The sequence below is a fragment of the Ascaphus truei genome, chromosome 2 (assembly GCF_040206685.1).
Source record: "Ascaphus truei isolate aAscTru1 chromosome 2, aAscTru1.hap1, whole genome shotgun sequence".
In the NCBI taxonomy this organism is placed as follows: Eukaryota; Metazoa; Chordata; class Amphibia; order Anura; family Ascaphidae; genus Ascaphus; species Ascaphus truei.
This window is the reverse complement of record NC_134484.1, coordinates 208,830,814-208,858,313: the sequence shown is the minus strand read 5'-3', so window position 1 is coordinate 208,858,313 and position 27,500 is coordinate 208,830,814. Positions and strand designations below refer to the sequence as shown.

The window sequence follows — 27,500 nt, the reverse complement described above, 5'->3', positions numbered from 1 at the left end:
TATATATATATATATATATATATATATATATATATATATATATAGTGGTGTGTGTGTGTGTGTATCCCAAACTCTATATTTTAACTGGAAAAGTTGGGGGGTCGTCTTATACGCCGGAATATACGGTACATAAAACTGGTGGGTAGGAGTGGATGACACTGGGGAAAGCAAATGGAAGGGGAAAAAAGGGGGGGCGGGAGAGGGAAGGGATGTAGCAAAGAGGTGGATGAATGCCCCCTCAAATGGACTGCCTTTGTGCACCAGAAAAAAACATATTACCAGATGCCAGCAAACAATAAAATAAACAGTGATCCAATATTAGTATACTGCCAGCATGCCTGCAGCCCAAGCGATTTGTGAACTTGGCTGCAGGAGATTGTAGACGCGTGAACCAGCTCACATGCATTACATCAGGTAGGGGGGGCCCGAGAAATTTCATGGATGAAAAGGGGGGTTCGGCATAAAAAGTTTGCTCACCCCTGGACTACCCAACCGCCTGCAATCAGACCAAGGCCGAGACATTGAGAGAAAGCTCATCAGGAAATTACTAAAGCTTCTCAACATTACTAAGTCCCAAACGACTCGGTACCATCCAGAGATGCTCTGCTGGAGCGATTTAGCAGGACATTACTAGATATGCTCGGTACCCTGAAAGGCACTCAAAAAAACGAGTGGAGCAAGCATGTGGAAAACCTGGTACATGCATATAATTGTACCCACCATGAATCCACAGGATTCTCTCCTTATTTTCTCATGTTCTGTCGAGAAGCCCGGCTGCCGATAGAAGTACTTCTGAGAGTGTCAACAGATGGAATACACAACGCACTTCCAATACGTGCAACAGCTTCAGGAAAGCCAGCAACAGGCTTATCAACAAGCCGAAAAGTCTGCTTCTCAGCTGAATGCCAACAATAAAATGCACTATGACAACAAGGTCAGACATCAGGAGATTCGTCCTACGGATGCCATGCTCCTCCGAAACCTTGGAAACCACGGGAAGCATAAATTGGCAGACCGTTGGCGAGACTGAGTGTTCGAGGTTGAGTCCCAGGTGCCGGGCCTCCCGGTGTTCTGCATAAAAGACGCGGATGGTCGGGTAAGGGTCTGGCACCGGAATCATCTCCTACCTATTCCACAAGTGGGGGATGACGAACCAGAGATACCAGTTACACCACTGGACAGTGATCCGAAACAATCGGAAGACCTAAAGGACACAATAAACGGGACCACCAGGAAGCGTAAGGACAGTGAAACAACAGTCAATGAATCGTAGAGGATCCTATGGAGGGACCCTCTCAAAGGACACCCCAAAACCTAGGGGCACTTTCCGAAGGTGCTACGGGTAAAGGACCCCGAGAAACAGTGTCTACTTCGGTGGCTCCAATGAGCCAGTCTCTAGACCCTAGAAGTCCCTGCTTCATACCCCAACAAGACTTCTCAGAGACACTAGTACTGTATCACCAATGGAAGAGGCTGAGCCTCAGAACTATGTACATTACTCCCCAGAGGGAGTTGAAGAAGGGCTTCACAGAAGCCAACGTGCTAGGTACCCTCCAACCCTGGTAACCTATGATACAATTGGGGCACCCCATTATGAGGCTCAGCAGTGGTCTTGCAGCAAGATCAAGTCTGTGATTGTACATTTCTGTAAACATTACTATCTCATGTAGAGTTATGACATGTGCTAAGTTATATGTACATGTTATGCATTTTCAGTTATATAATTGATGTTGGTTAAATGTGTTATAACCAACCCCCAAGCGGGGACTGTCACAGGAGACCAGGAAATGTACACCTTTATACCGGGATCATTAATTGAGCAAAACAAAGGAGTAAAACAAATTGTGTTTATTCCTTAAAACAGACATAAACACAATTAATTACATTATGCAGAAAAAAACAAACTTACTGGGGGTCTGGGTTAAAAAAAACCAAAAAAAACTGACCTTTCCTAAATCAGATAGTCCTTAAAACAAAGTCTTTACAAGTCCTTTCAATGACCGGGATGTACCCGCAAAAGTCCTGGAACTCAATTTGGCATGCAGTTCCTGACGCCACCGGTCTTTCCATTCTGGAGGTGCTGAAATCCCTTGACCAGGAGTGAGTACCAAATGTCCTGGTACGCTTTTTGGCTTGTAGTTCCAGCCGCGACTGCTACATCTCTTTTCAGAACTTGGCCCCTGAAAAGTGGGACTTAGAAAATGTCTTGCCTTGAAATTTCTGAAGCCGGCTCGTCTATTTCTCACAGAGCATCATTTGGCCAGTTCAAATCTGCAGCTGTCTTGGCGCTAAGAATTTCTTAGAATCTCTAGACCTGATTGGCTGCTATGTTTCTAATAGGATTTCAGCCCCATTCACAAAACGCTATAGCCAATCAGCGTGTGGGAATATTTCTACCAGCCTATCACAGATTTTCCGGGACTCTGAAGCCAGACGGGCACTGATTTCAATTCTGCTAAGGGGCATGCACCAACCCGGCACCTCTGCCAAATAGCATATTGAACCCCCAGTTGTGCCAGGCTCCTCAGAGTCTGGGGTTGGCAAATGGTTTCCGGATAGCCCTTATTCATGGCAGGACGTGGGAACTTGTGTAACTCCAGTACTCTGCCCACCCTAACACCTTGGCATCTCTGAGACTTTCAAGTCCGGGGCCTGACCAGACACAGTGGCACCAAGCCTGCTGGCCATCTGGTCTCTCGGAACCAAGGACTTGGAAATTCCCCAGTTCATATACAGGGCAGACACATATACACTGTTATACACCATATTAATAAAAATCTTACAAAAATCTTCTAAGTCCCTCAAACCCTAGGATCTACTGAAAAAGATATGCAAGATCATGTTCAGAGCTCCTAGACCTTCCTATAAGAAGTTTTAATAAAAGCTGCTTCAAATAGCGCTTAGGTTCATTTTCAGGTTTCAGGGTTGCTTCAATTGTACTGAAGCTGGACTTTTAAATAGTTTTACTCCCGCAATCTTATACATGGTTGGAGACACTACGAACCCTTATACCAGGTTCAGGGGTTTGGGGCATATACTGTGGGGGCTCCCCCTAAATCAGGGACACCTGACTATACCCGGGATACACAAATCCCCATGACCCATTTTACCTTTCTGGTCTATGCTGAAGCAGGGACTCCTGGTGGTGAGCTGCAAGAACGTTTTCAGGGTAGGATTTTGACCGAAGCCTTGTGCTTCAAGGTATCCGAGAATCTGACCTGATCCCCGGTTACCTTTTTGGGGTAACCAGTAACTCTTGAACCCCGCTACATAGCCACAATCTGAAAAGACTTTCTCAGCAAAACCCAGAAACTCACAGCCTAGAAAGCTCTGCTTGCTGGCACTCCTGGAAAGGCAAAAGCACAAAAATTCTTTGTCGCATATTTTCATACAAGTCATAGCAGTAGATACACGAGGACCCCGCAACGTGACTCAGGTGCAACTAAGTGGGCTTGACTGTGGCGGTGGAAGGGTTAACCAGGCCAATAATAAAGGTATTATGCCTGGCTGGTTAATCCTAAACCGTGTTGGGACAGAAAGGGTTAAAATGTATTGCCAACATAATAACAGGTTTTCCCCTACACTACCTTTATTGTCCCCATTTTGCAGCGCAGAAGCTAGCTGCAATGAAATGAATGAAAAATGTGCTAACTGTATTTGCAACACAAGGGGGAGCATCTAGCGCTGTGCCAAGCGCTGATTGAAGAAGCGTGCCTGTGAATAAGTAGCTGCATTCAAGATGGGTATCAGTTTCCAGACCACAGATGTCAAAACCGCAAAGTCAATTGAATAAGTGGGCTGCGGTTTAGCTGAAGTGCCTTCATACATGGTATCCTGCCGTCTCATTATCCACTTAAGTTGAATTGTTGTGGCGCGTCTGCGGTTACGATCAAAGCCAGGACGGATACATTGTATGCCGGCTTGTAACCCAGACCGATTATAGGTCAAACCGCGACCCACATCTAAGCCTTCAATTAAGTGGATAACTTGCGTTAGGAAAGAGCTAGCACTCTAATTATTGGAGTGCAACTAAGTCAAAAGAAACCATAAACATATATAAGTTTGATAATTATTGCATATGCAGAACATATATATATAAATATAAACTGTATTGCAATGGTGTTTTTAAATGTACAGGCAGGAAACCTTTCCTGCCAGCTCGGCAATGAATCCATTAACATGCTCATATGTTATGGATGAATGAGCTGAGGGATTTTTCATCTCCGTACTTCAAAGGGCACTCTGCTAAGTTGGTGCCCCAGTGTCTAGAGAAGTCTGGAGTTGAAAAGCCTCAGAGACCCGAGGTGTTAGGGTAGCCGGGATATTTATAAGTATCAGATACCGGTGTGAAATATGGGCACTTCACACTTGGTAGCCAAACCCCAGACTTGCTGTCGCCAGGTAAGAGGTTGGGCCCGGTATTTTAAGCAGCTTATGTGTTAAGTTCGCACATGCTCTGTGCAAACCGTAAAGCAACTTCTGCCCTTTTTGCAAGCTACTGGCAAGTCTGGGAAAAGTTGTTCCCATGGGAGGATTGGCTGTGTATGTTAGGGATAGGGTTCTTAACCCTATAAGAACGCCTGCAGCCCAGTCCTAGTCAGATTCACACAAGATCAACCAAGAAAAGTCCAAGGTTTAGCGATAGCAGTTCCGGAGTGTGAGGGGTTAACTACATCGTAACGAAGTTTTGCACCTCTCTTCCAAAATTAATTTAAGCGAAGCATTCCCGAACGAATTCTGTAAGAACATTACAAAATCTTTCCCTTCAACGCAGATTTAGGGGTGGCAAGTTGCGCCCCTAGCCAAGGACTGTCGCACGACTCAAATCGCGCACCCACTTGCATGCATGCAGGGGTGCCCAGAGACATTGTTTCATTCTGTGTTGATTTTGTTTCCCCATCCCAGTAAGTGTTTTAATTGACTGTAATTGTGAATAGTGTGTCTTAAAAGGAAATAAAATGACAATTTATTTTGCCCAGCTTGTGTGCTCAATCCAGAATCCCGGTATTAAAGTGTTGGTAAGACCAGGTCAAAGGGGACATTGACCTTTATTAGTGAGCCTGGTTACCCCCTCACCGTCACAATTGGTCACACAGCTTCAAAATTAGAATCAACAACATTTAAAAAAATAAAACAATAAAACACAAGACCAACCAATTTTCTGGATTCATGCAAACAATGTAAAAATACAATTATATTATGGCTAAAATTATGTTATATGAGGTCATACAAAAAAATATTTAATATATGCGCAGTGCACAACCCGATGTAGCTGGGTCCCCCTCCAATCTCCTGTGCCAGAGTGGGACGGCTGTAGGGTGGTCAGACGCCGCAGGAGCTCCGTGGCGATCCCGATCTGCCGGGCGCCACCATCTTAGGCTCGCACATGAGTGATGGTAGCGGTGCACATGTGCAGTACAGCCGCGAGCATACGACATCTTGGGAACAGCTCTGCGGGACCATAGAAAGGGGTGACACGTCCCAGAGTGCAAGGGGGCAGGGATCACGCGATGCAGCATTCACGACCAGATCAGTTAGGTTTGGCGTGAATTAGCCACCACTCAAGTCGGAGCAGGGATAGCAAGGGTAAGGTAGTGTACAGGGAGCAGTGCTCTCTTAGACTAGGCCATGTACTCCTCCATAGATCCCAGCTAGGCCCCGACGCGGTCACGGTAGACCAGGTCTTACCAACACATTAATACCGGGATTCTGGATTGAGCACAACAAGGGCAAAATAAATTGTAATTTATTTCCTTTTAAGACAAAATACACAAATCTTCACAATTACACTTAATAAACACTTACTGGGATGGGGAAACACAATAAAATGTGTACGGAACGAATGACTTAACAACAAAGTCTCTGGACATCCCTGCACGCATGCAAGTGGGTGTGCGAATTGAGCCGTGCGACAGTCCTTGGCTAGGGGCGCAACTTGCCACCCCTATATCTCCGCCAAAAGGAATAATTTTTTTAAGTCCTTACAGGATGCGTTCGGGAATCCCCAGCTCAAACTAATTCTGGAAGAGGGGTGCAAATGTTCGTTACGATGTAGTTAACCCCTCACACTCCGGAACCGCTGATGCTGGCACTTGGACGTTTCTTGGTTGAATCAGATGAATCTTTAGATGAATCTGACTAGGACTGGGCTTAAGGCATTTTTATAGGGTTAATGTTCATATCTCTAACATACCCAGCCAATCCTCCCGTGGGAACAACTTTTCCCAACTATCCCAGACTTGCCAGTAGTTTGCAAAAACGGCAGAAGTTGCTTCCCGGTTTGCACAGAGCATGTGCTAGCTTGACACTTAAGCTGCTTAGCATACTGGGCCCAACATCTTACCCGGCGACAGCAAATCTGGGGTTGGCTACCAAGTGTGAATAGCCCATACTTCGCACATGCATCTGGTGCTTGACAATATCCCAGCCACCCTAACACCTAGGGTCTCTGAGGCTTTTCAACTCCGGACTTCTCTAGACACTGGGGCACACACCTAGCAGGGTGCCCTTTGAAGTACGGAGATGAAAAATCCATGAGCTCATCCACCCTTAACACATAGTCATGTTAATTTATTCATTGCCAGGCTGGCAGGAAAGGGTTCCAGCTTTTAAATTTAAAACACCATTGAAATACAGTTTATTTTTATATGTATGTTCTGTATATGCAACAAATATAAAACTCATATGTATATTCATAGTACTTTATTAACTAGCTGCACTCCAAAAATTAGAGTGCTAGCTCTTTCCTAGCTCACGTTATCCACTTAATTGAAGGGGCTCTGTGATGTGGGTTGCTGTTTGAACTATAATTAGTCTGAATTACAAGCCGGCATACAATGTATCCGTCCTGGCTTTGATCGGTAAGCGCGCCACCAATTTAGCTTAAGTGGATAACGAGACAGCTGGATACATTGTAGCAAGAAGGTACTTCAGCTAAACCACAGACTGGAAACTTATACCTATCTTTAATGCAGCTTACTCGCAGGCACACTTATGCAATTTAGCGCTTGGTACAGCGCTAGAAGCTCCCCCTTCTGTCGCGAATACAGTTTGCACATTTGTCATTCATTCATACTACTGCAGCTAACTGCTGGGGCTGCAATACAGGGACAATAAAGATAGTGTAGGGGGATAATATGTGATTATGGTGACCATACATTTTAACCCCTTCAGTCCCAACAAGGTTTAGGGTTACCCAGCCGGGCAGAATACCTTTATTATTGGCCTGGTTAACCCCATCACCGCCACAGACGCATCTTAGCTTGCGGCTGCTGCAGGGAAGGCCGCTTCCCTCAGCAATTAGTGAAAACACAAGACCAACCAATTAATGCACCGGTAACGGATGCCACGCGGTGTGCATGGCCTGCGGTCTGGGACCAGACCACAGGCACATACTCAGAGACATTTACAAGGACACACTCCAGTGGGAAACCTGGGTAGAGGAGTGCCTACAAGTGCACCAATGGCCACGCACACTGTGGGTAGTGCTACTCTACACACCTTGGGTGGGCTTGGTTCTGTGAACACCGGGTGGTTAGGTGCCCAGATGTCCAAAGTACTTTGGGGGTTCAATCAGGGTGGTGTTATCGAGTTGTGGGGCCTTGTGTTATTACCGTGTTTGTATGGTTCTTTATATGTGTGTCAGTAAAGATAAGTTTAATATATACAGTGTGTGTATGCTTATTGCTGATTGTATTGGGTCCTGTGAGGGGTTATCCAGCTGCGCTAGGATCTCTCTGTGACGGTGAAGAGGTACTTATGCCATCAAAATAAAGGTAATCTACCCGGCTAAGTACCCCTGAGTCAGAAAAGGTATTTTTAGAGTGTCAGTTCTGCGACCCAGAGCTGACTGCAGTCCTAAAAATGTGTGTTAAACTGTTTAAAATGGGCCCAGGGGGAATAAGGGCTTGTCAGCCTGTGTTTAAGGAGTTAATTGGAGAAGTACGCCTGGGATTGTGAAGGATACAACATTGTAACACTGTCAACCACCGAGTCAAATGGATACTTGACTTGTGATTAGCTAAGTGTTCCGAGATTGCAACAATGTTTGATGTGGTTAGTGTCAATTTAGGTCAATTGGATAATTGCATCTGTGGTTGGAGGATGGGGAAATATACTGTTTAAACACACAGATCAAAGCTTACCCAATTAAATGTGTAACTTTAGTTAGGAATGTCCTAGCTTTCTGATTTTTGTATGCAAAGGGTGAGAAGGGAATCATGCAGATTGACATGATTTTATTAATTGTACCATGGGAATAAATACATAAAACGGACTTAGCCCTGGTGTAGTTACATTTAAACTTATGGGAGCTGGGGGATTTAAATGACATTCACAGAGCCAACCTATGCATTAAAGATTCACCCAGATAATGTATTTAGCCATTCCAGGGGAAGTCATAAAAGACTATGAATGTCAGGGCTTCTAAGAGACCCTGGGGAGAGGTCGCCCTAATGTCTATAGAAGTTTGGAGCTTCAAAAATTTAACCCGACAGAAGTGTGAAGTGCCGGTAACTGAATTAAAACCATTTAGCAAATGGTGAGGTATCTCAAGGCAGGTAGACTTTCTGTCGCCGAGGCAGGGGGGTTTGGTGAGGTATGCTAAGCGGGTCAAGTGAGAAATTAGCGCATGACCCTTGGCCTGCCGTGATGCCTTTTGCCCGGTTACAGAGACTACTGGCAGCCTTGCAATAGGGTAGAATTTGGCTCCCACGCCAAAGATTGGTTGCCCATTGCCCAGATAGGCTTGTGAGGGTATTATAAGCCAGTGCACGCTGTCAGAAAGGTGTTCTCTGCTTTTACATCAGGAAGGATAGCGGGCGGTACCAAGAGACGTTTTCATCATCACGACGGATTTGTACCCCGCTCAGGATTTCGTTAGATCTAGGACTTGGAAACGAATTCTGCAAGGGCAGAACGAAATTATTTAATTTGGCAAAGATATAGGAGTGGTAAGTTGCGCCCCTAGCCAAAAGACTGCGTTGCGTCTTTTGCTCTGTATTAACTCGCTCCTGGGAATTGATAGCTAAAGACTTGATGCTGTGGACTTTCGTTACAGAAGCAATTTATTTTGTTTTTGCCCAGCCCAGTAAGTGTGTACTTGTGATAATTTTGTAATTCAAGCTGTGTGTGTTCTTTATGTAAATAAATACAATTTATTTTATTTCCTGCTTTATTCAATCAAAGCATCCAGATGGTAAAGTGTTAATAATCTTGGTCTACCATGACACCCTCCAAGGTGGAGGTGCTGTCACAAGATAGAACGTCATCATCCAAGGCTCCCAGTGGCGGAGAATCAGGCCTCCGGTACGCCAGACAGGTATCCAGCACACGTAGTTCCCTTAGACACGGGGAACGGTCGCTAAACCTACATGAAAAAAATGTGTATTGTTTAAGGATAGTTGATAGGCACCCAAGCTCCCATCTATCTTCAATCATCTTGACACTAAAATCTTTTGGCTCATAACTTCCAGTAGATCGTGTGACATGTTCGTGTGTGGCTGTAGCAATTACATCTGCTCATGTGCAGCTCAGAATCTTGCTCAGTGGGTTGTGTGAGAATACTTTTAAACACTTCATGAAGTCCCACAAAGGGCAAAGTCATGCGCCATGGAGTTCAAAGAATGTCATGACATTATACTATTTGAGATTTTAGCAATACAAGTCTCACCCAAAATAAAAAGTTTTGCATTTTATATTTTCTACTCTGCAGGTATATTACCAAAAGAGTCAATAAAAGTAGAAGTACTCAAACTTTGCCATTTGCACATTGTGAGATGCTGAAATTTTTACCCAATGAAACATAATTCATAAAACATTAACAATAGAATACAATTGTATTTTATTGTCATGGGAGACCAGGTTATTTACACCTTTTTACCAGGATCACTTATTGAGCAAAACAAGGTAGAGAAATAAATTGTAGTTTATTCGGCTTACAACCGCATACACACAATGGAACACAAAATACAGACAAAAAGACACACTTACTGGGGATCTGGGGTCAAAAACTAAACTTTCCAAGGTGCTGGGAACTCTATTGGGAGAGTTTTACCCTGAAAGGGACTTAACCCGGGATCTCTTGGAACTCAAATCAGCATTAAATTCCTGACGTCACCGCTACGTTAGTTTCTGAGAACTTGGTCTTTCCTGACCACGAGTCAGCCTAAATCTCCTGGAACTAAAAACGGCATGAAATCCCAGCCGCGACCTCTACGTTCGTTTCTGTGAACTTGGGCGCAAAAGTCGGGACTTAGTCTCTGGCGGGTAGGTTTTTCAGGCTTGAAATCGAAGCTGGTTGCCTTGCTATTTCGAACAAAGCAACTTTGAAAAGCCCGCCCGCACACTTTCGGCTCTGACTCAAAGGGAACACACAATCTGATTGGCTCATAGCTGTAACGCTCGGCCTGCCCACAAGCCAGACGAGACCCCGGGACTGAGATGGAAAGGAGAAATACCACACACCTAACAGTAAACAAGGGCATGGCCGGAGTGTGGAAGTAGCGTAGTTGGTCCAGGGAACAAAAAAAAAAAGTGTACCGTACTTGCCAACTCCAGCATAGACGGGTAAAGTCCGTAAGCCAATGGTCGAGGTGTATGGAGAGCAGCGTGGTAGAGTGTCCGTAAGCCTGGATCGTGGAGTGTAGAGAGCAGCGTAGTAGAAGTCCGTAAGCCGTGTCCAAGGGATGTAGAAGACTGCAAGGTAGAGAGTCCAAAGCCAAATCCAAAGGGTACCAGAGAGCAGCGTAGTCAAAGTCCAAAGCCAAGGGTCAAAATCCAGGGAGGTTAGCAGTGAATCCAGGGACAGGAACAGGAACTGAAACACAAGAGAGCCAGGCAGAAGCAGACAGCACCAAGGTACAGAAGCTGTGCAGAGCAATGTGGTAATGGCGAGGGGAGACTATATAGTGGGCTGGGATCTATCAGAGGAAGGGGATGAGCGGAGGTGCGGCCCCAGGGAAGCCACGATAGGGGAGAATAGTCTGGGGGGCGGACCTGATGGAGCAGGGAACCGCGCGTGCCGCACCTGAGAAGGCGGGGTCAGGTTCCCGGCGCCAAGAAAGGGAAGCCTGGGTCCGCGCGCGAGTGCGGGAGCAGCCGCGGGGGAGACGCCGAGGACCGGGGCACGCCGCCAGGGGCCAGAGGCAGCGGGGAGAAAAGTTAAGGAGGCGCAGTAGCGGGAGTCCCTGCAGCGCGGCTCCTTACAGTACCTCCCCCCCTCGAGGGTCGGACTCCGGACGATCCATCCATGGTCTGAGGGGAAATTTTTTGAGGAATCGTTTGGGTAGAGCTGCAGCGTGAAGATCAGTATGCAAGACCCCATAACGATCCTGAGGTCCGTATCCTTTCCAGTGAACCAAAAACTGGAGTTTGCCCCTGGAGATGCGAGAGTCAATGATGGACTGAATTTCAAACTCCTGTTGTCCTGGTACACTGGCGGGAGGAGGCCGAAGTGAGGGATGAGCAAATCGTATGCCTTGGATAAATGGTTTCAACAGTGAGACATGGAAGACGGGTGAAATCTTCATGGAGGGAGGCAAGCGAAACTGATAAGCCACAGGATTAACGTGTCTTAGAATAGTGAAAGGGCCCAGAAACCTGGGAGACAGTTTAGGGGTTGGGGCCTTCAGTTTAATGTTTTTAGAAGAAAGCCAGACCTTGTCTCCAGGTACGAACTTGTGAGCTTCCCGACGGAGCCTATCTGCTTGTCTCTTCTGTCTAAGGACAGATACCTGTAACGCTGATTGGATCCTCCTCCAAGAGCCCTGTAAGGTGGTTACCCTATCATCTGCTGCAGGAACTCCGGACCTGGATGAATGCATGGTAAGCGGGTAGGATGAAATCCATAGTTTACAAAAAACGGTGATTCTTGAGAGGACTCATTCTTGAGAGAGTTAATTGCAAATTCCGCCCAAGGAAGTAACTCAGCCCAATTATCCTGAGAAACGGAAGAAAAACAACGCAAATACTGTTCGAGGGACTGGTTCATGCGTTCAGTCTGCCCATTCGTTTGGGGGTGATAGTCTGAGGAAAAAAGAAGGGTAATGACAACCCCTGGGAGAATGCACGGCAGAACTTCGAAACAAATTGAGTACCATGATCCGAGACAATGGACCACAGAACGCCATGAATACGGAAAATTTATTTTACAAAAATATCAGCCAAAGTACTAGATTTGGGTAGACCCTTGAGGGGAACAAAATGAGCTTGCTTGGAGAATCTGTCAACAAACACTAGAATAGTAGTCATACCATTAGAAGGGGGAAGATCCACGATGAAGTCCATAGCAATGTGACTCCAAGGACGATCCGGGACCGGAAGAGGTTGTAAAAGACCAGAAGGCTTATGACGGACAGATTTATTTTCGGCGCAGACTGGGCAAGAGGAGCTGAAAGCTCTAATGTCCTACACCCTATTGGGCCACCAAAAAGTTCGCCGAATCAGAACCGTAGTCTTCTTAAAGCCGGGATGGCCGGCAGACCTGGAGGCGTGACCCCATTCAAGAATTTTAAGATGAAAACGTGGGGGTGCGTAAAGACGTCCATTGGGAACCTGTGTTTGAGACTCCAAAATCTTTTCCATTATGTCAAAGGAGGCGGCAGAGATAAACAATTGGGGGGCAGAATACTCTCCGGGATGTCCTGAGACTTTTCCTCAGTGACGAACTGACGGGACAATGCATCAGCTTTGATATTCTTTGTCCCCGGAATATAAGAGATGACGAAGTTAAACCTTGAGAAGAACAATGCCCAACGAGCTTGGCAGGGCCCAAGACGATGAGCACCTTCAATGTAAGAAAGATTTTTGTGATCCGTCAGGATCAGAATGGGTTCCTTGGTTTCTTCCAGAAGATGCCTCCATTCTTGTAATGCCATCTTGATGGCCAACAACTCCCTATGCCCCACGTCGTAATTTCTTTCTGCTGAAGATTTTTTTTTAGAAAAAAACCCACAGGGGTGGAGTTTATCTTCGGGGGTTGTTCTTTGAGAGAGAACAGTGCCGGCTCCCACGTCGGAAGCGTCAACTTCCAAGGTAAAGGGGAGGGTGGGGACGGGATGTCGCAGAATGGGGGCCGAGATGAAGGCTTTTTTAAGAGACTCAAAGGCCTGGCTGGCCTCCAATGGCCAAGAGGAAGGGTCGGTCTCTTTTTTGGTAAGGGCCGTAATGGGTGATACCAAAGTGGAAAAACCGGCAATAAGTTTCCTATAATAATTTGCGAAGCCAAGGAAACGCTGAATCGCCTTCAAAGAGTTAGGTTGTGGCCATCCGAGTACAGAATTGAGCTTTTCCGGATCCATGGTGAACCCCTGGTCCGAAACAATGTATCCCAGGAAGGTAGTTGAGGATTGATGAAAGACACATTCTCCATCTTGGCGTAGAGCTAACGAGAGAGCACCATCTTGGTATGGAGAATGTGTTCCTCGAGGGTCTTAGAAAAAATGAGGATATCATCCAAGTAGATAATCACGAAAGAATTCAATAGATCACGAAAAACCTCATTCATAAAGTCTTGGAAGACTGCAGGGGCATTGTACAACCCAAACGGCATCACCAGGTACTCATAGTGACCACTGCGCGTGTTGAACGCGGTCTTCCATTCGTCGCCACTGCGGATGCGAATCAGGTTATATGCTCCCCGTAAATCAAGTTTAGAAAAAATCGTCGAACCTTGCAGCCTATCGAAGAGCTCAGGGATAAAAGACAAAGGGTAGCGATTTTTGATGGTAATTTTATTTAGGCCACGGAAATCAATGCACAGACGAAGCATCCCATCTTTCTTTTTGACAAAGAAGAATCCTGCTCCAGCGGGAGAGGAGGATTTCCGGATGAAGCCTCTTTGAAGGTTCTCTGTGATGTACTCGGCCATGGCCTCCGTCTCAGGCAAGGATAATGGATATGACCTGGCTTTGGGAAAAGGGGCACCCGGAATTAAGTAAATCGGGCAGTCGAAAGGGGCGATGAGGGGGAAGCTCCTCGGATAAGGTCTTACTGAAGATATCGAGGAACTCCGAATAAACGTCCGGTAGGGTGGCGTCCTGCAGGGGAATGGTTTCCAAGACGGCCAATACCGCAGCGGACGGAGGAGGCAACTCCACATGGGGTGATCTCCATTGAACGGGGAATTCGGCAGTCCAATCGATAATGGAATTGTGAAGTTGTAGCCATGGTAAGCCCAGAATGAGTTGAACCGATGGGGAATGGATGACATCAAAAGAAATGAGTTCCAAATGTCCATCCTTCATAGAAAGTTCCATGGGAAGTGTCTCTATGGAAATAAAGGCTGGTTGAAGAGGCATCCCATCGATAGCCTCCAAGCCGACCGGAAAGGCCTTCTCCCAGAGAGGAATGTTGTATTGGATAGCAAAAGCATGATTCATGAAATTCCCTCCGGATCCAGAATCGAGGAATGCCAGAGCGGTGATTTGGTCGCTGGCGTACTTAAGGAGGACAGGAAGTAAGATACGCTTGGGAAGATCCTGTGCGGGAGAGGGGAAAGAGGAAATGGTACCCAGTGAGATCCCCCCATACCTCACTGGGTGTTGGCGTTTCCCGGTCTCAAGGGACAACGCGGCAGGATGTGTCCAGGAGATCCACAATAAAAGCACAGGCCCTCGTTCCTCCGACGTAGTCGTTCTGTAGAGGAAAGTTGATGGCTGCCGAGTTGCATGGGTTCAGGAGCGTCCGATGCTGGTAAAGCAAGAGCAGGAGACCTGGAAGCAGAAGGCATAGAAACAGAAGTACGAGGACGTTGACGTTCAGCCCGCCTTTCCAGAAGTCGTTGATCCACCCTGATGCACAGAGCGATTAAGGCCTCCAATGAGGATGGCCTCTCACGAGCCGCCAATTCGTCCTTTAGCGATTCCGAAAGTCCTTGCCAGAAAGCCGCAGAAATTGCCTTATCGTTCCAGTCAGTCTCAGCTGCGATTGTCCGGAATTCCAGAGCGTATCGTGCCACAGATCTCCGACCCTGCGAAATGTGGAACAAGGAGGAAGCAGCCATATCACTACGTCCAGGGGTATCAAAGACTAAATGAAATTCTCTCTTAAAGTTAGGGAAGCTGTAAGTGAGTTCAGGTTTTGGCTCCCAGATTGGTGAAGCCCAGGACAGGGCGTCTCCGGTCAAAAGGGAAAAAACATAAGCTACTTTGGTACGATCCATGGGGAAGCGAGAAGGTGACAGTTCGAATTGTATCTTGCACTGATTTAAAAACCCACGTCATGCCAGCAGGTCACCAGCGTATTTACTAGGCGTAGGGGATACACAACTCCGAAGAACCAGTTCCTTCCCGGGAGACAGTGGGAGGAATAACGGAACTGGAGATATTAACCTGGGAAATCTGAGAGGTTAAAGTAGCAACCTGTTGGTTAAGAGCGGTAACCTGGTTGTCCAAAAAGGTAAAGTGTTTGGAGATGGTGGTTAGGGTATCTTCCACCTCAGGGGGGTCTGGGTCTGATGGGCTCTGCATAATGTAACGCTCGGCCTGCCCACAAGCCAGACGAGACCCCGGGACTGAGGTGGAAAGGAGAAATACCACACACCTAACAGTAAACGGGGGCACGGCCGGAGTGTGGAAGTAGCGTAGTTGGTCCAGGGAACAAAAATAGAAAGAGTACCGTACTTGCCAACTCCAGCGTAGAAGGGTAAAGTCCGTAAGCCAATGGTCGAGGTGTATGGAGAGCAGCGTGGTAGAGTGTCCGTAAGCCTGGTTCGTGGAGCGTAGGGAGCAGCGTAGTAGAAGTCCGTAAGCCGTGTCCAAGGGATGTAGAAGACTGCAAGGTAGAGAGTCCAAAGCCAAATCCAAAGGGTACCAGAGAACAGCGTAGTCAAAGTTCAAAGCCAAGGGTCAAAATCCAGGGAGGTCAGCAGAGAATCCAGGGACAGGAACAGGAACTGAAACACAAGAGAGTCAGGCAGAAGCAGACAGCACCAAGTTACAGAAGCTGTGCAGAGCAATGTGGCAATGGCGAGGGGAGACTATATAGTGGGCTGGGACCTATCAGAGGAAGGGAAGGAGCGGAGGTGCGGCCCCAGGGAAGCCCCGATAGGGGAGAATAGTATGGGGGTCGGACCTGGTGGAGCAGGGGCAGGGAACCTCGCCAATGCACGCGCCGCACCTGAGGCGGGGTCAAGTCCCCGGCGCCAAGAAAGGGAAGCCTGGGTACGCGCGCCCATAAGGGTGACACGCGCGACCCGGAAGTGCGGGAGCAGCCGCCGAGGACCGGGGCACACCGTCGGGGGCCAGAAGCAGCGGGGAGAAAAGGCGCTGGTAGCGGGAGTCCCCGCAGCGCGGGTCCTTACAATAGCTTCTTATAGCTTTCCCTGCTGTAGCTGAAACATAGCAGCAGAACTCAACAACCAACCAGTGCGTAGGAACTTTCTCAAGCAGTCAATCAGAGGCAAGCTGGGTAGAAAAGACGGGTTAGCGGAAAATTATAAAAAGCCAAGAGACATGCACAAACCTGTCACATCTCCCCCAATCTATCTCACTGGCACCCTCTGGGAAGGTGCCCCATGGTCTGGCAGAACAAGTGGCATCCCGGAGGACTGCCATTGATCTCCGAACCTAGTACTCCGCCTTTCCCCGGTAACCAAGTGTCGCTCACACCTCTGGGCATCCTCTGGCTGCTTTGAACTCCGATGTCCCGCAGATATTCCGGCACCTATAGGTTTGCATGGACTGCCTGTTTGGACAGGGGTTCCAAATATTGAAACATATTAAAATACACTTTAATAAAACCTGAGTCTCGGGGTACCCCTTCAGCTATGTGGGACTTTAGGTGAGGATCTTGGGGTTGAAAACTAGGGAGTCTGGGAGATACTGTATGGCCTCAGTGCAACTCACCCCGGGTACTCAAAAATAGTGCGAGTAAGCCGGGGAGAATTATAGGGCCACTGGTAACTTTGTCCCCAGACCTCCTGCAATCAAAATCACTTGCTTTTCACCCCAAAACCCCACCTAAGACTTAGACTCCCAAAGTTTGGAGTCTCTAGGGTACATGGAACAGAAAATGAAAAAATGTCTCTTTATTTCTGTCTGCCTAATTTCCCCACACACTTTCCCTTCGACTCAGTTTGGGCTCTGAGTCCCCCCAACCTTATGTATGGTTGGATCCCCACACACCCTATATTGTTTGTGGGTCACATTGACACTAGCTGGGAAACCCCCCTTAACCCAGGTATTCCCTCAGCTCAAGGGATACTCTGACTCAGGGAGAACACACAATCTGATTGGCTCACAGCTTCTTATAGTATTCTCTGCTTCATTCAAAAAATAGAAGCAGAGCGAACAGCCAATAAGCACGTGGGAACTTTAAGCATCCAATCAGAGCCAAGCTGGGTAGAAAAGCCGAGTCAACAGGAAATTTGAAATAGCAAAGGGACATGCGCAAGCCTGCCACATCTTCCCCTTGCTATCCCAATGCCACTTGCTGGACAGGCGCCCCTAGGTCTGGCAGAACAAGTGGCATTCCGGAGGACTGCCATTAACCTCCAGACCTAGTACTCCGCCTTTCCCCGCTAACAAAATGCTGTTCGCACCCCTGGGCATCCTCTGGCTGCTTTGAACTCCAAAGCGCAGCAGTCATACCGGCGCCTATGGGTTTGCCCTTGCTGCCTTTTTGGACATTGGTTCCGAATGTAAAACACACTGAAATACACTTTAATAAACTCTGAGTTTCTGGGTACAGGGAACAGAAAAGGGGAAAATGTGCTTCTTTATTTTTGTTTACATGATGTCCCCCACTGCTTTCCCTTTGACTCAGGTTGGACTCTCCCCCTACCTCCTGTATGGTTGGGTAACCACAAACCATATACTGTTTCTGGGTCACCATGGCAATAGCTGGGGAACCGCCCTTAGACTAGGGGCAAAGAATGAACCAGCGACCCAAATTGATTGCTAACAGAGGGCTTAACCAAAGCAGACCTCCTCCACAGGTTGTTGCGGCACGAAGCCACGGGGCCTGTAGATGATTGGCAGCGTGGCCAGTCCCATGGCAGTTCTGGGGGCCCGTACCCTCAGTTAAAAGTGAGTCCAGTGACGTCGAAGTGGCCCAGGGACCCTCAGAGTCATGCTGGCTATTTTTGGGTTAAAGTCTACAGCGAAGGAAAACCTGGTTGCCTTGCAATGTGCGAGTGTCAGCCTGCCCAAGGCTAAAAGTCAATGTCCCCGCAGCGAGATCGTGTAGCGAGAGCGATAGGTACTCTAGGGCCAGCGTGTCCCCATGCCTCACCTATAACAGTTTCCCCACGTTTAACAAGGATAAGGAGGACATTGACAGCTATATCAGGTCACTTAAGAAGCTCTGCCACCTTCAACATCTAACTGCAGTCAATTGGGTAAAATTGGGTTTCCCCCAGCTAAGCAATAAAGCACGCGAGTCGTCGTGGGAGATTGAGATGGAAGAGGCCGGTGACTATTAAGTGGTCAATAGAGTCCTATCCCGATATGCCATCACACCGGAGACCTACAGTACCCAGTTTCGGCCACTGAATTGTTACCCCCACAATACTCATTACTCCTGTCAAGTTGGTCTCCCGATTTTCCAACTAGCTAAGGTGCTGGTTAGCCAGCAGCGAAACAGTCACCTTCAAGGAGCTCCAGGACATCTTTGTAAAAGAAAAGTTCCTGCTCCGCTGCATGCCGGAGATCCGAGAATGGGTAGTAGAACAGAGATGGCTGACTAGTTCCTGGCAGCGGGATCCCATCTCCACCGCCGATCTCAGCTGTGGTGTCCCGAGTCCGGGTCCACCAACTGCCCCGCAACCTCAGCTGAGAGAGTTTTTGCATGAGCACAAGTGCTTACTGCGTGGCTGACCAGGGCATATGCAGGTTGATTGCCCTTCTGCAGCCCGAGCCACTAACCCAAGTCTGGGACAACGTCCCAACACCCCCGCCAGATTGTCTACGTAGAGGTGTTGCAAGCTGGAGACTGGCAACAGGCAATCTAAACTGGGCTAAAGCTTCTGAATCCTGTTGAGTCCAGCAGTTGGATTTCAGAGGGAGCACAGCTGAATCTGATGAAGTGGATTTTCCTGAATACAATAAACAGCCAAGACTACATCTTTCTGCTTGTTTTTATCTGGTATCTTGTAAGTGAGATTCTTTAGCAAGATTTGACTGTGCAATATACGGAGTACACTATGGTTTGTTTCTCTTTTTGTCTCTCCTATGCGCTTTAGGTCCAATCCCTCCCACCCCCTCCCCTTTGTTCTACACAAACTGACTTTTTCTCTGGGTGAGTCTTTTGGGCCAGCTGCAGGGAGAACGTAGGTATATTTTTCTAGCTTTGTGTCTCTTTTGTTAATCAGCTGCGCAGTTCAGTTTTCTCTCAAATCTAAACTGTGCAGCGCCATAATTTCCCCAGAGTCAGCGCACCCATTCCGGACATCGTACACACCATTCCGGACTCCAGCTCCCTCATGAGTAAACCGTTGCTACCATCGAAGACGTCACACCCGAGAACCTGATGATCCATCTCCGCCCAGTGACAGTAGACACAATGCTAGCAGCTGGTTTACTCGACACCGGATCAGCTACTGCTTTGGTGTGTCCCATCTTGGTCACATCAAAACTGATTTTTCCAGATCAGCAGCAGTATGTGCGCATGGCTGACAAGAGTCCTACGCTCCATCCCTGTGACCCATGCCTTCCTTTATTAGGGAGCAATGTGCAGCTCTTCTGTGATTTTGAATATGGTCACATCGGGCTGGTCGGAACGCCACCCATCAAGAGGCTCCGGCAATTCTCCAGAGGGTACCCTTAACAAACTCTCTCGGATCCTTGGAGCCAACTGTAACTTGCAACAGATGGCTAACTTCAGGTTGCACATAAAGCCTAGGTGATCAGCCATCTTGTGGCTTAAAGCTGCAGTTCAGTCTTTTTTTTTTTTTTAATTAATTTTTTTACTTCAATAGTTGTATGTGGGCAATCTCTAATTACCTAAAGAACTGCATAGCTGCCGGTCAATTTGTTCTCCGTCTATTGATCGGCAAAGTTTAAATATGGGGAATGTAAATGGTTGCTATAGCAACAAGCATGCTTGTTAAAATAGAATACAAGAAAATTGGTCTTTCAAAGATGTTTTTTTTTAAAACAGAAAATGCTAAAAGTATTTTTTCTTACTACAGAACTGATTTATTACAAAAAACACACATGCAGGATATTGACTGAACTGCAGCTTTAAGATGGCTACTAAGGCCTAGGTATTGTCGCCATCGTGACGGTTAGGGGCAACTAGTGGGCATAACCTTTAATGTACTGTGCCAGGCTGGCCCTACTGTCACACTCCCTATCATCTGGAAATCAAAATGGTTGTCTAGCTATCCAGGCCAATAGGAGGCTGCAAGGTATGAGGTTGTGGTTTCAAATTTGATGACTGTGGTAGCCTTTTAAAATCCAGGATGTAAAGCGGCAGTTCAGCTGCGGAAAACTCCCACATTCAATTTCTCTTAAAAAAACAAGATATATAGCGAAGAGAAAAAGTTTGTGAACCCCAATGGTAATTAAGGAAATTCCGTAGTTTTTCCATTATAACCTTCTTGAATCAAAACCAGTCTTTTCTTAAAATATCCAATAGGGTTTATATTAACCCATTTCATGTGCTTTGAAACAAAATGATGTACGAATTAGACAAACTAAGAGTCAGGCTATGTGAAAAAGTAAGTAAAACCCTGGTTAAATCAGCTAAATAAAAGGGGATAATTACAAGTGGGTGTTTAAATAATTAGATAAATCTGCAGGTGAGTTTAGGAGGCCCCACTCTATATAAAGATCAGAAACTTTGCGAGTTTGGTCTTCACTATACAGGTGTGTAGAAACACGTCATGCCACGTTCAAAAGAAATCTCTGAGGAACCTCAGAAAAGTGGTTATTGATGCTCATCAGTCTAGAAAGGGTTACACAACTATTCTGAAGGCTTTGGGGCTCCACCAATCCACTGTCAGACAAATGGAGAAAGTTCAAGACCACTGTCACTCTACCCAGGAGCGGTCTTTCAACCAAAATCTCTCCAAGGGCAAATCATCCAGGAAGTCACAAAGAACCCAAGAGTAATATGCAAGGATCTGCAGGCCACTCTAGCCTTGGCTAATGCGAGTGTTTATTACTCAACTATCAGAAAAAAGACTGAAGAAAGGGGTTCATGGAAGATAGCCAAGAGGAAACCACTGCGTTCTAAACAAGAACATTGTTGTTCGTCTGAAGTTCGCCAAAGAGCACATAGATGATCCACAAGACTTCTGGAACAATGTTCTTTGGACAGACGAGTCAAAGGTAGAACTTTTAGGCCACAATGAGAAACATCATGTTTGTTTTCTGCCAAACACTGCGTTTGAACAGAACAACCTCATCCCAACCTTCATGCATGTTGTTGGGAGTGTGATGGTTTGGGACTGCTTTGCTGCCTCAGGACCTGGACGGCGTACCATCATTGACACAACCATGAATTCTACATTGTAATCAGAAGATTCTAGAGGGGAACGTCAGGTCATCCGTCCGTTAGCTGAAGCTGAAGCAAAAGTGGGTCGTGCAGAAGTTCAATAATACTAAACATACAAGAACATCTACCAAAGAATGGCTGCAGAAGAAGAAATTCGTATTTTAGAATAGCGTATTCAACGTCCAGACCTAAACCCCATCAAAATGTTATGGTATGACCTGAAGCTGAGCTATCTGTGTAACGAAGCCTTCAAATGTTACTGAGTTGAAGCAGTTCTGTACGAAGGAATGGGCCAAAATTCCTCAAAACCGATGTGAGAGACAGATCAGCAGTTGCAAGAAAAGCTTAGTTGAAGTTCTTGCTGCTCAAGGGGTACTGACTCTAAAGGATCACATACTTTTCACACATGGATTAAGGTCCAATAACATTTTAGGTTTGAAATCCGTGAAAAACTTAAGTGCGTCACAAACTTGTTCGTGTGTGTGTGTGTGTGTGTGTGTGTATATAAATGTATATGTACAAAATGGGCTAGAATGCAGCTTTAAGCATATTATTTAATAATACATGGGATTTGAATAAATTAGCTGTAAGGAGCTACTGTGTATGTATGACAAAAAGCAAATACACAGATTTGACGTTCAGAAAGTTTATGTTCCTCAGGGAAAATGCAGTTTGTTAATGATGGAGATAGCAGCATTTATTTTTTTAACAGGTTGTATGAATGTTTCAAAAGGTAATTGCTGGATCTTTAGGCAACATAAATTAAGCCCTAACCATCCTGTCCTGCAGACGGCTTTTCTATCTTCTAATCCCCTCCAATGTGTATTCCCATAAAACTAATCTCACTTGTAAACAAGCTTTTCACTTCAGATCAAAGATAAATCATAGCGAGGAAAAGTGACAAACATTTTGAAATAATCGCCCTTCTTTCTACAAATTGGACCCAAGCAGTGGAAGCAGCGTATCTGTTCCATGGCAAGCTGATCCCTTCAAGAGGGAGGGGATGAGAGGAAAAAAAAAACAAAAAAAAGGCATTTGACATGACAGTCACGCTGGATTTCATCCTGTAATCTTACATTTTTAGCCCATCAGCACTGTAAAAGACTTCAAAGGAAGCCACATATCAAGAGGGGGATGTTACAGCCTAACAGCAGACAACATTCCCTGCGTTTATCAAGAGAAAAACGTCACAGTTTAATACTGAAGTGGCATAGTACAAGGACAAGCAGTTTGAAACCGATATATCCCCTACACTTAGCAATAGAGAGAAAGCATTGAGGCTTTTTTCAGAGATCACACTACGGGCATCATAAAGCACAAATAGTCGTTTGATGCTAGGGGCAGCTTTTAGCGCAGCTCTGCAACACAGGATCTGTAATTTTTTGCCTTTACATTTATAATTTAGGAAATATCCAATAGTCAGAATGGTATAATGGCAAAATCTGTTCTCCTTTTGCTGGGGGCACAATTATTCAGAGGAAAACATGCAAGTGATGCATCAATAGGGGCGATAGAGAAGTACTGTAATACAGTTTGTGTTGTGCCGTTTCGAAAACTGAAATCCCACTTATGAAGGTAATTTTGTACTTTATGAATAACCTTTTGCCCTTCAATTCTTCATTGTGAAACTATTGGTTTCCTATTATGGAGAAATACGGGCATCCAAACTTTTTTGCTTTCCCAGCCTGTTTGTGAGTGTTTAAGAACAGTTTCATAAATCAGCCCTAAAAATTGCACTTTCGGAATTTCTGCAGTACTCTTTGCTCAGTTGTATATCAGCAACAAACAAAAACAAAGTATTATATATACTGTCATATTTCTTACCATGCTTTCCAAGGTTAGCCTGTCTAGCCTAAAAGCATTGCTATTAAACGTGTCCTAAATTCTGAAACCATACTAAAAAAAAGTTCCAGATGGTATTACATGGCTAAATAGTTCAATATTATTGTACATTTAATACATGGGGATAAGTGGGGAGGCACATTCGAATTTAATTCTTTCCAAATATATGATCAATACTACTCCGTCGTGTGTTCCCCCCCCCCCCATCCCCGCAACGTATATTTTGAACATCATTTTAAATCGTGTGGTGCCCTTGAACTGCCAATGTCCTAATAAAACATGCACCATGAAATTGAATGTGCTATATCCTTTATATATGGTAAATGCACTGAAATACATGCATTTGTTTTAAACAATCACTCGCACACAGAACTCTTTGGAACAAACTGTAAATAAACCCAGATAACTGTGGGGTACACGTTTAGGATTAGTTACCTTGTTAAAAATTCAACAACAGCATCCCCTAAAAACTCCAGACGCTCGTTGTGGTTGATCCTACAAAAAAAACAAGCTCAGTCAGGCTTCTCTGTAGCACACAAAAAAGGGAATACAGTGACATGCTCACTTCTGAATCTCCCCTGTATACTGGAATCAACATTTTAAATACTTCACTTTCCTATAAAGTACTGAACCATGTGGAAATAAAGAAAACATAAAATAATGCTGGGATGCTGACAGGAGCACTCAATATGGTTTCACTTAAAGTACTTTTCATAGGTCAGCTACTGGACACAAAGAGAAGGTCACATTGATTGTCAGGCTTTAGGCATGAGGGAGCTGGAAATTAGTGCAGTTCACAGCCTTCTTTATGGATCCATTGTAAGAATATTAAGCATGGGATAACAGCAGAAGAGTGCACTCAAAATATTTACCTAAAAAAAACCTAAATGCCCTAAAAGAAATCCAAAAAGGAAGCAAAAGATGTTCACAGAACAAGGAATAATATGCATATACACATTTGTGTATTTATTTTTTCACTATTCTGTGATCATCTTTGTTTCCTTTCTTTTGTGATATTATCCCTGCCCCCCAAGATGTTTGTTAAGTGGAGAACTTCACATTTTGCATCCTTCTATTTTTATTTATTTTGGGGCATTTATTTACCCCCTCCCCGTCCCCCTGCTTAAAGAAAAAATGCTCCATACTCTCTCACTTTCAGAGAATTACATCTGTTGATTTACAAAGCTGCAGAAACACCCGAGTTACAGGCTCTAGCCATTCCAAGAGGCCCTCCCCAATTATTTCATTGGTAAATCGGGAAAAGGCAGATAAGATGTGTATCCAGCCTTTCTATAGTCTGTAATCATCTATGCTAGCAGAGTGCCAAGCTTCTGTAAGCAATCAAGGCACTCGCTGACCTCTCGCACAAATATAAGGGCGAGTTAGTTTTTACTAACTTGAGAATACAACCGGCATTCAACCTTCTTCATTAAAGATGAGGTCATTAATCTGTGTGCACCGTTCAACAAAAGTTGTTTGTCAAAAGTCATGTTAAGGTAAGTTTTTAAGGGGGGAGGGAAAAAAAAAAAGTAGCATATAGTACCATTGTTGAGCCTTCCCCCATATATACAGATTGTTCATTTCATAATTACTGTACAATCAAACCAAGATACAGCATGTTCTCCATTTGGGTTGTCTTCCTATTTGTATTCATTACCATGTTCATAAGAGAAACATAGCAACTTTTCAAATTCAGCCACTCCAAACTACTTGTAAAAAATATATTATAATGGAATCTTTCTTACCTGGAAGGGCTTGGATCATCTTGCCCCAGACGAGACATAATATTTATCAGAGTATTTATGCCTGTTTCCACGCAAAATAAAAAGAATAAATTAACCAGTTATAAATTGGCGAGCAGTAAAGTTCATCGAGAAACACATGAAAAATGTCTTAAATCGATTGTGTTAGGAGCCTACACTCATAAAAATATAAGAGCATTTTCAAATCATGGCCTTGTAAAAACTAGATGGGCTGAGATTTATGGCTCAACTCTGCTCCTTTACTAGTGTTAACATGAAGAGCAATTATATCTGCTTCACCCAATCATATAATACAAAGCTCTTCAAAAATGTAGAACTTCTAGTACTTGGTTACAAATTCATTTGGACAAGTGCAACAAAGTAGTCATAATTACTGCTAGTCCAGATTCTCCACAAATTATTATTGAATCGATGCACTCGCTTCCTTTTTTTTACGATACCTGTTCGGCAATAAAAGGGAAATATGGGAACATTCATGGTAAATAAAAATATCAAGGCTAAAAAAAAAAATAGCGGGTATAAACTCGTACTAAAAAAATATATTCCTTGGAGATGCAGGAGGAAAAAGCAAACTTATGTACCAAAATGTTACATGCAATGTAAAAGTTGAGACTGTCATTTTCTTAAAGTAACTCATTTTGGAGAGGTTACCATTGTGATAAAAGGCACACCGCTATGGATGATCAAAAGGGAAGTCCAGGATTTTACCGTGCAATGTTTTTACCTTGTGATCACCGTTTTTTCCTGAAATTAATTTAATAACGTACCCTTTTTCCGCATGTGTACATGGTGAACTTTTCGGTCTCCATATTTCGGCTGCCTTATTCCGCAATTGGAAAGAGAGTTTCGCGCGTGGTCAGGATTCATCCCAAAATTTAAGTGGTGGCTTGGATGAGTCATTGCAAGCTAAAAAAAAAAAAAAAAAAGAAGGTGGGTTAATTGTTGGGTCAGAAAGCACAACCATTGGATACATTTCTGCGATTATTACAATCTTAGCGAAGTGCACGGAAAAAACTGACCTCCCCAAAAGTGGAGCAAATGTGTACAGTTATATTGATATATACCCAGTACTCAAAAAGCTGACAGAGCAAACAATATGTAAGAAAATCATGTTATATTGCAAGTCATACAAAAACTGGTTACAAGATATTCACAAGTAGAAATAAGCAAACTCCACACTTCAATTACCTCACTGTACTAAATAGCCATTAGGTATAATGTGCATTTCTTCTATAGAGGTAATAGGACACCATAAAGATCCCGATGAGGATATACAATCTCAAACATATACCATTAAAAGAATAACTAAATTCCTTATGTAAAGATAAATACTGAACCACATATACCAGCACTCAAAAGTGGGAAATATGTAGTGTCAAATATCACACAGGTGCACATGGGAAGAATTGAAAGAAGCATAATACAAAAAAAAGCACAGGCACTAGGTGTGATATAACGGGGTGCAGGAACTAAGTGTGCCTTCTAGGCATAGATTGAGAAATACAATAATAGGTGTCAGGTCTATAAAGGAACATCTTACTATTAAGATAACACTGTGTTATCAAGAAACACTCAAATACCTAAACAAAAAAAGGTTTCAAGAACAAAAATACCTGGTACAGAGGAGCAAACGTTTGAGACCTATCGGCTCTTCTTCTGGCTCATTCCCACAAATGTCAAACTGTGGTACGTCCACATCCAGCAGATGCTGATACCACAAGAAAACAGCAAGTTTTATCACAAACTTAGGCCGAGCTTATAGTGGCAGCGTTGCTACGTGTCAAGCTTGCGTGCACAAGCACATCAGGCACTATTCAGTACTTGGCTATAGTAGTTAGCCAAGTGCCTGCTGGCGACGTAGTGTGTTGACGCGAAAATGTTTTGAGAAGATAATAAATTGTCTTCTCAGGCGACTGACGCGTGACGTCAGCTAGTTCAGCCAATGAGGGCGAATCAGCTTCGTGAAGCATCAGTCACCCCCCCCCCCCCCTGAATTGCCTCCTTAATCTCCTGCAGCCAAGTGCACAGATCGCTGGGGCTGCAGGAGTGTGCGTGGTAGCAGGTAGTATAAGCTCTGCATTAGTTTTTTTTTGCATTTTTGATTCTACTTTGTAATAACTTGTCAAACATCAGGGAAGTACCAAAGTATTTTTATTTGAATAGTTAAGGTTTGGAATTTGATATCCTCATCAGGATATATATGGGGTCCTATTACCCTTAAAGAAGAAATGCACGTTACACTGAATGACTATCGAGTACATTGACATTATTCATGTGTGGGGTTTGCTAACTTGTACTTGTGAATATCCTGTAACCAGTTGTTGTATGACTTACAATAGAACATCATTTTCTTACATATTGTTTGCCCACTGTCCTCTTTTGAGTGCTAGGTATATATCAATACAACCGACATAAAAAGACATTCATTCCACTTTACAAAATAGTCACTACCAAAAG

The 27,500-nt window shown here is 44.9% G+C and overlaps 1 protein-coding gene across 4 annotated transcripts in view; it reads right to left on the bottom strand.

Moving 5' to 3' along the window:
* Nucleotides 1-27,500, bottom strand: part of DROSHA (drosha ribonuclease III) — a 222,659-nt gene that overhangs the window by 56,659 nt on the left and 138,500 nt on the right. For all 4 annotated transcript variants that reach the window (XM_075585898.1, XM_075585899.1, XM_075585900.1 and 1 more), the window contains 3 exons: nucleotides 25,811-25,949; nucleotides 25,026-25,086; nucleotides 23,716-23,775 (listed from right to left, as the gene is read on the bottom strand). In XM_075585898.1, the coding sequence (XP_075442013.1) occupies nucleotides 23,716-23,775; nucleotides 25,026-25,086; nucleotides 25,811-25,949 (260 nt within the window). The remainder of the gene's footprint in view (nucleotides 1-23,715; nucleotides 23,776-25,025; nucleotides 25,087-25,810; nucleotides 25,950-27,500) is intronic.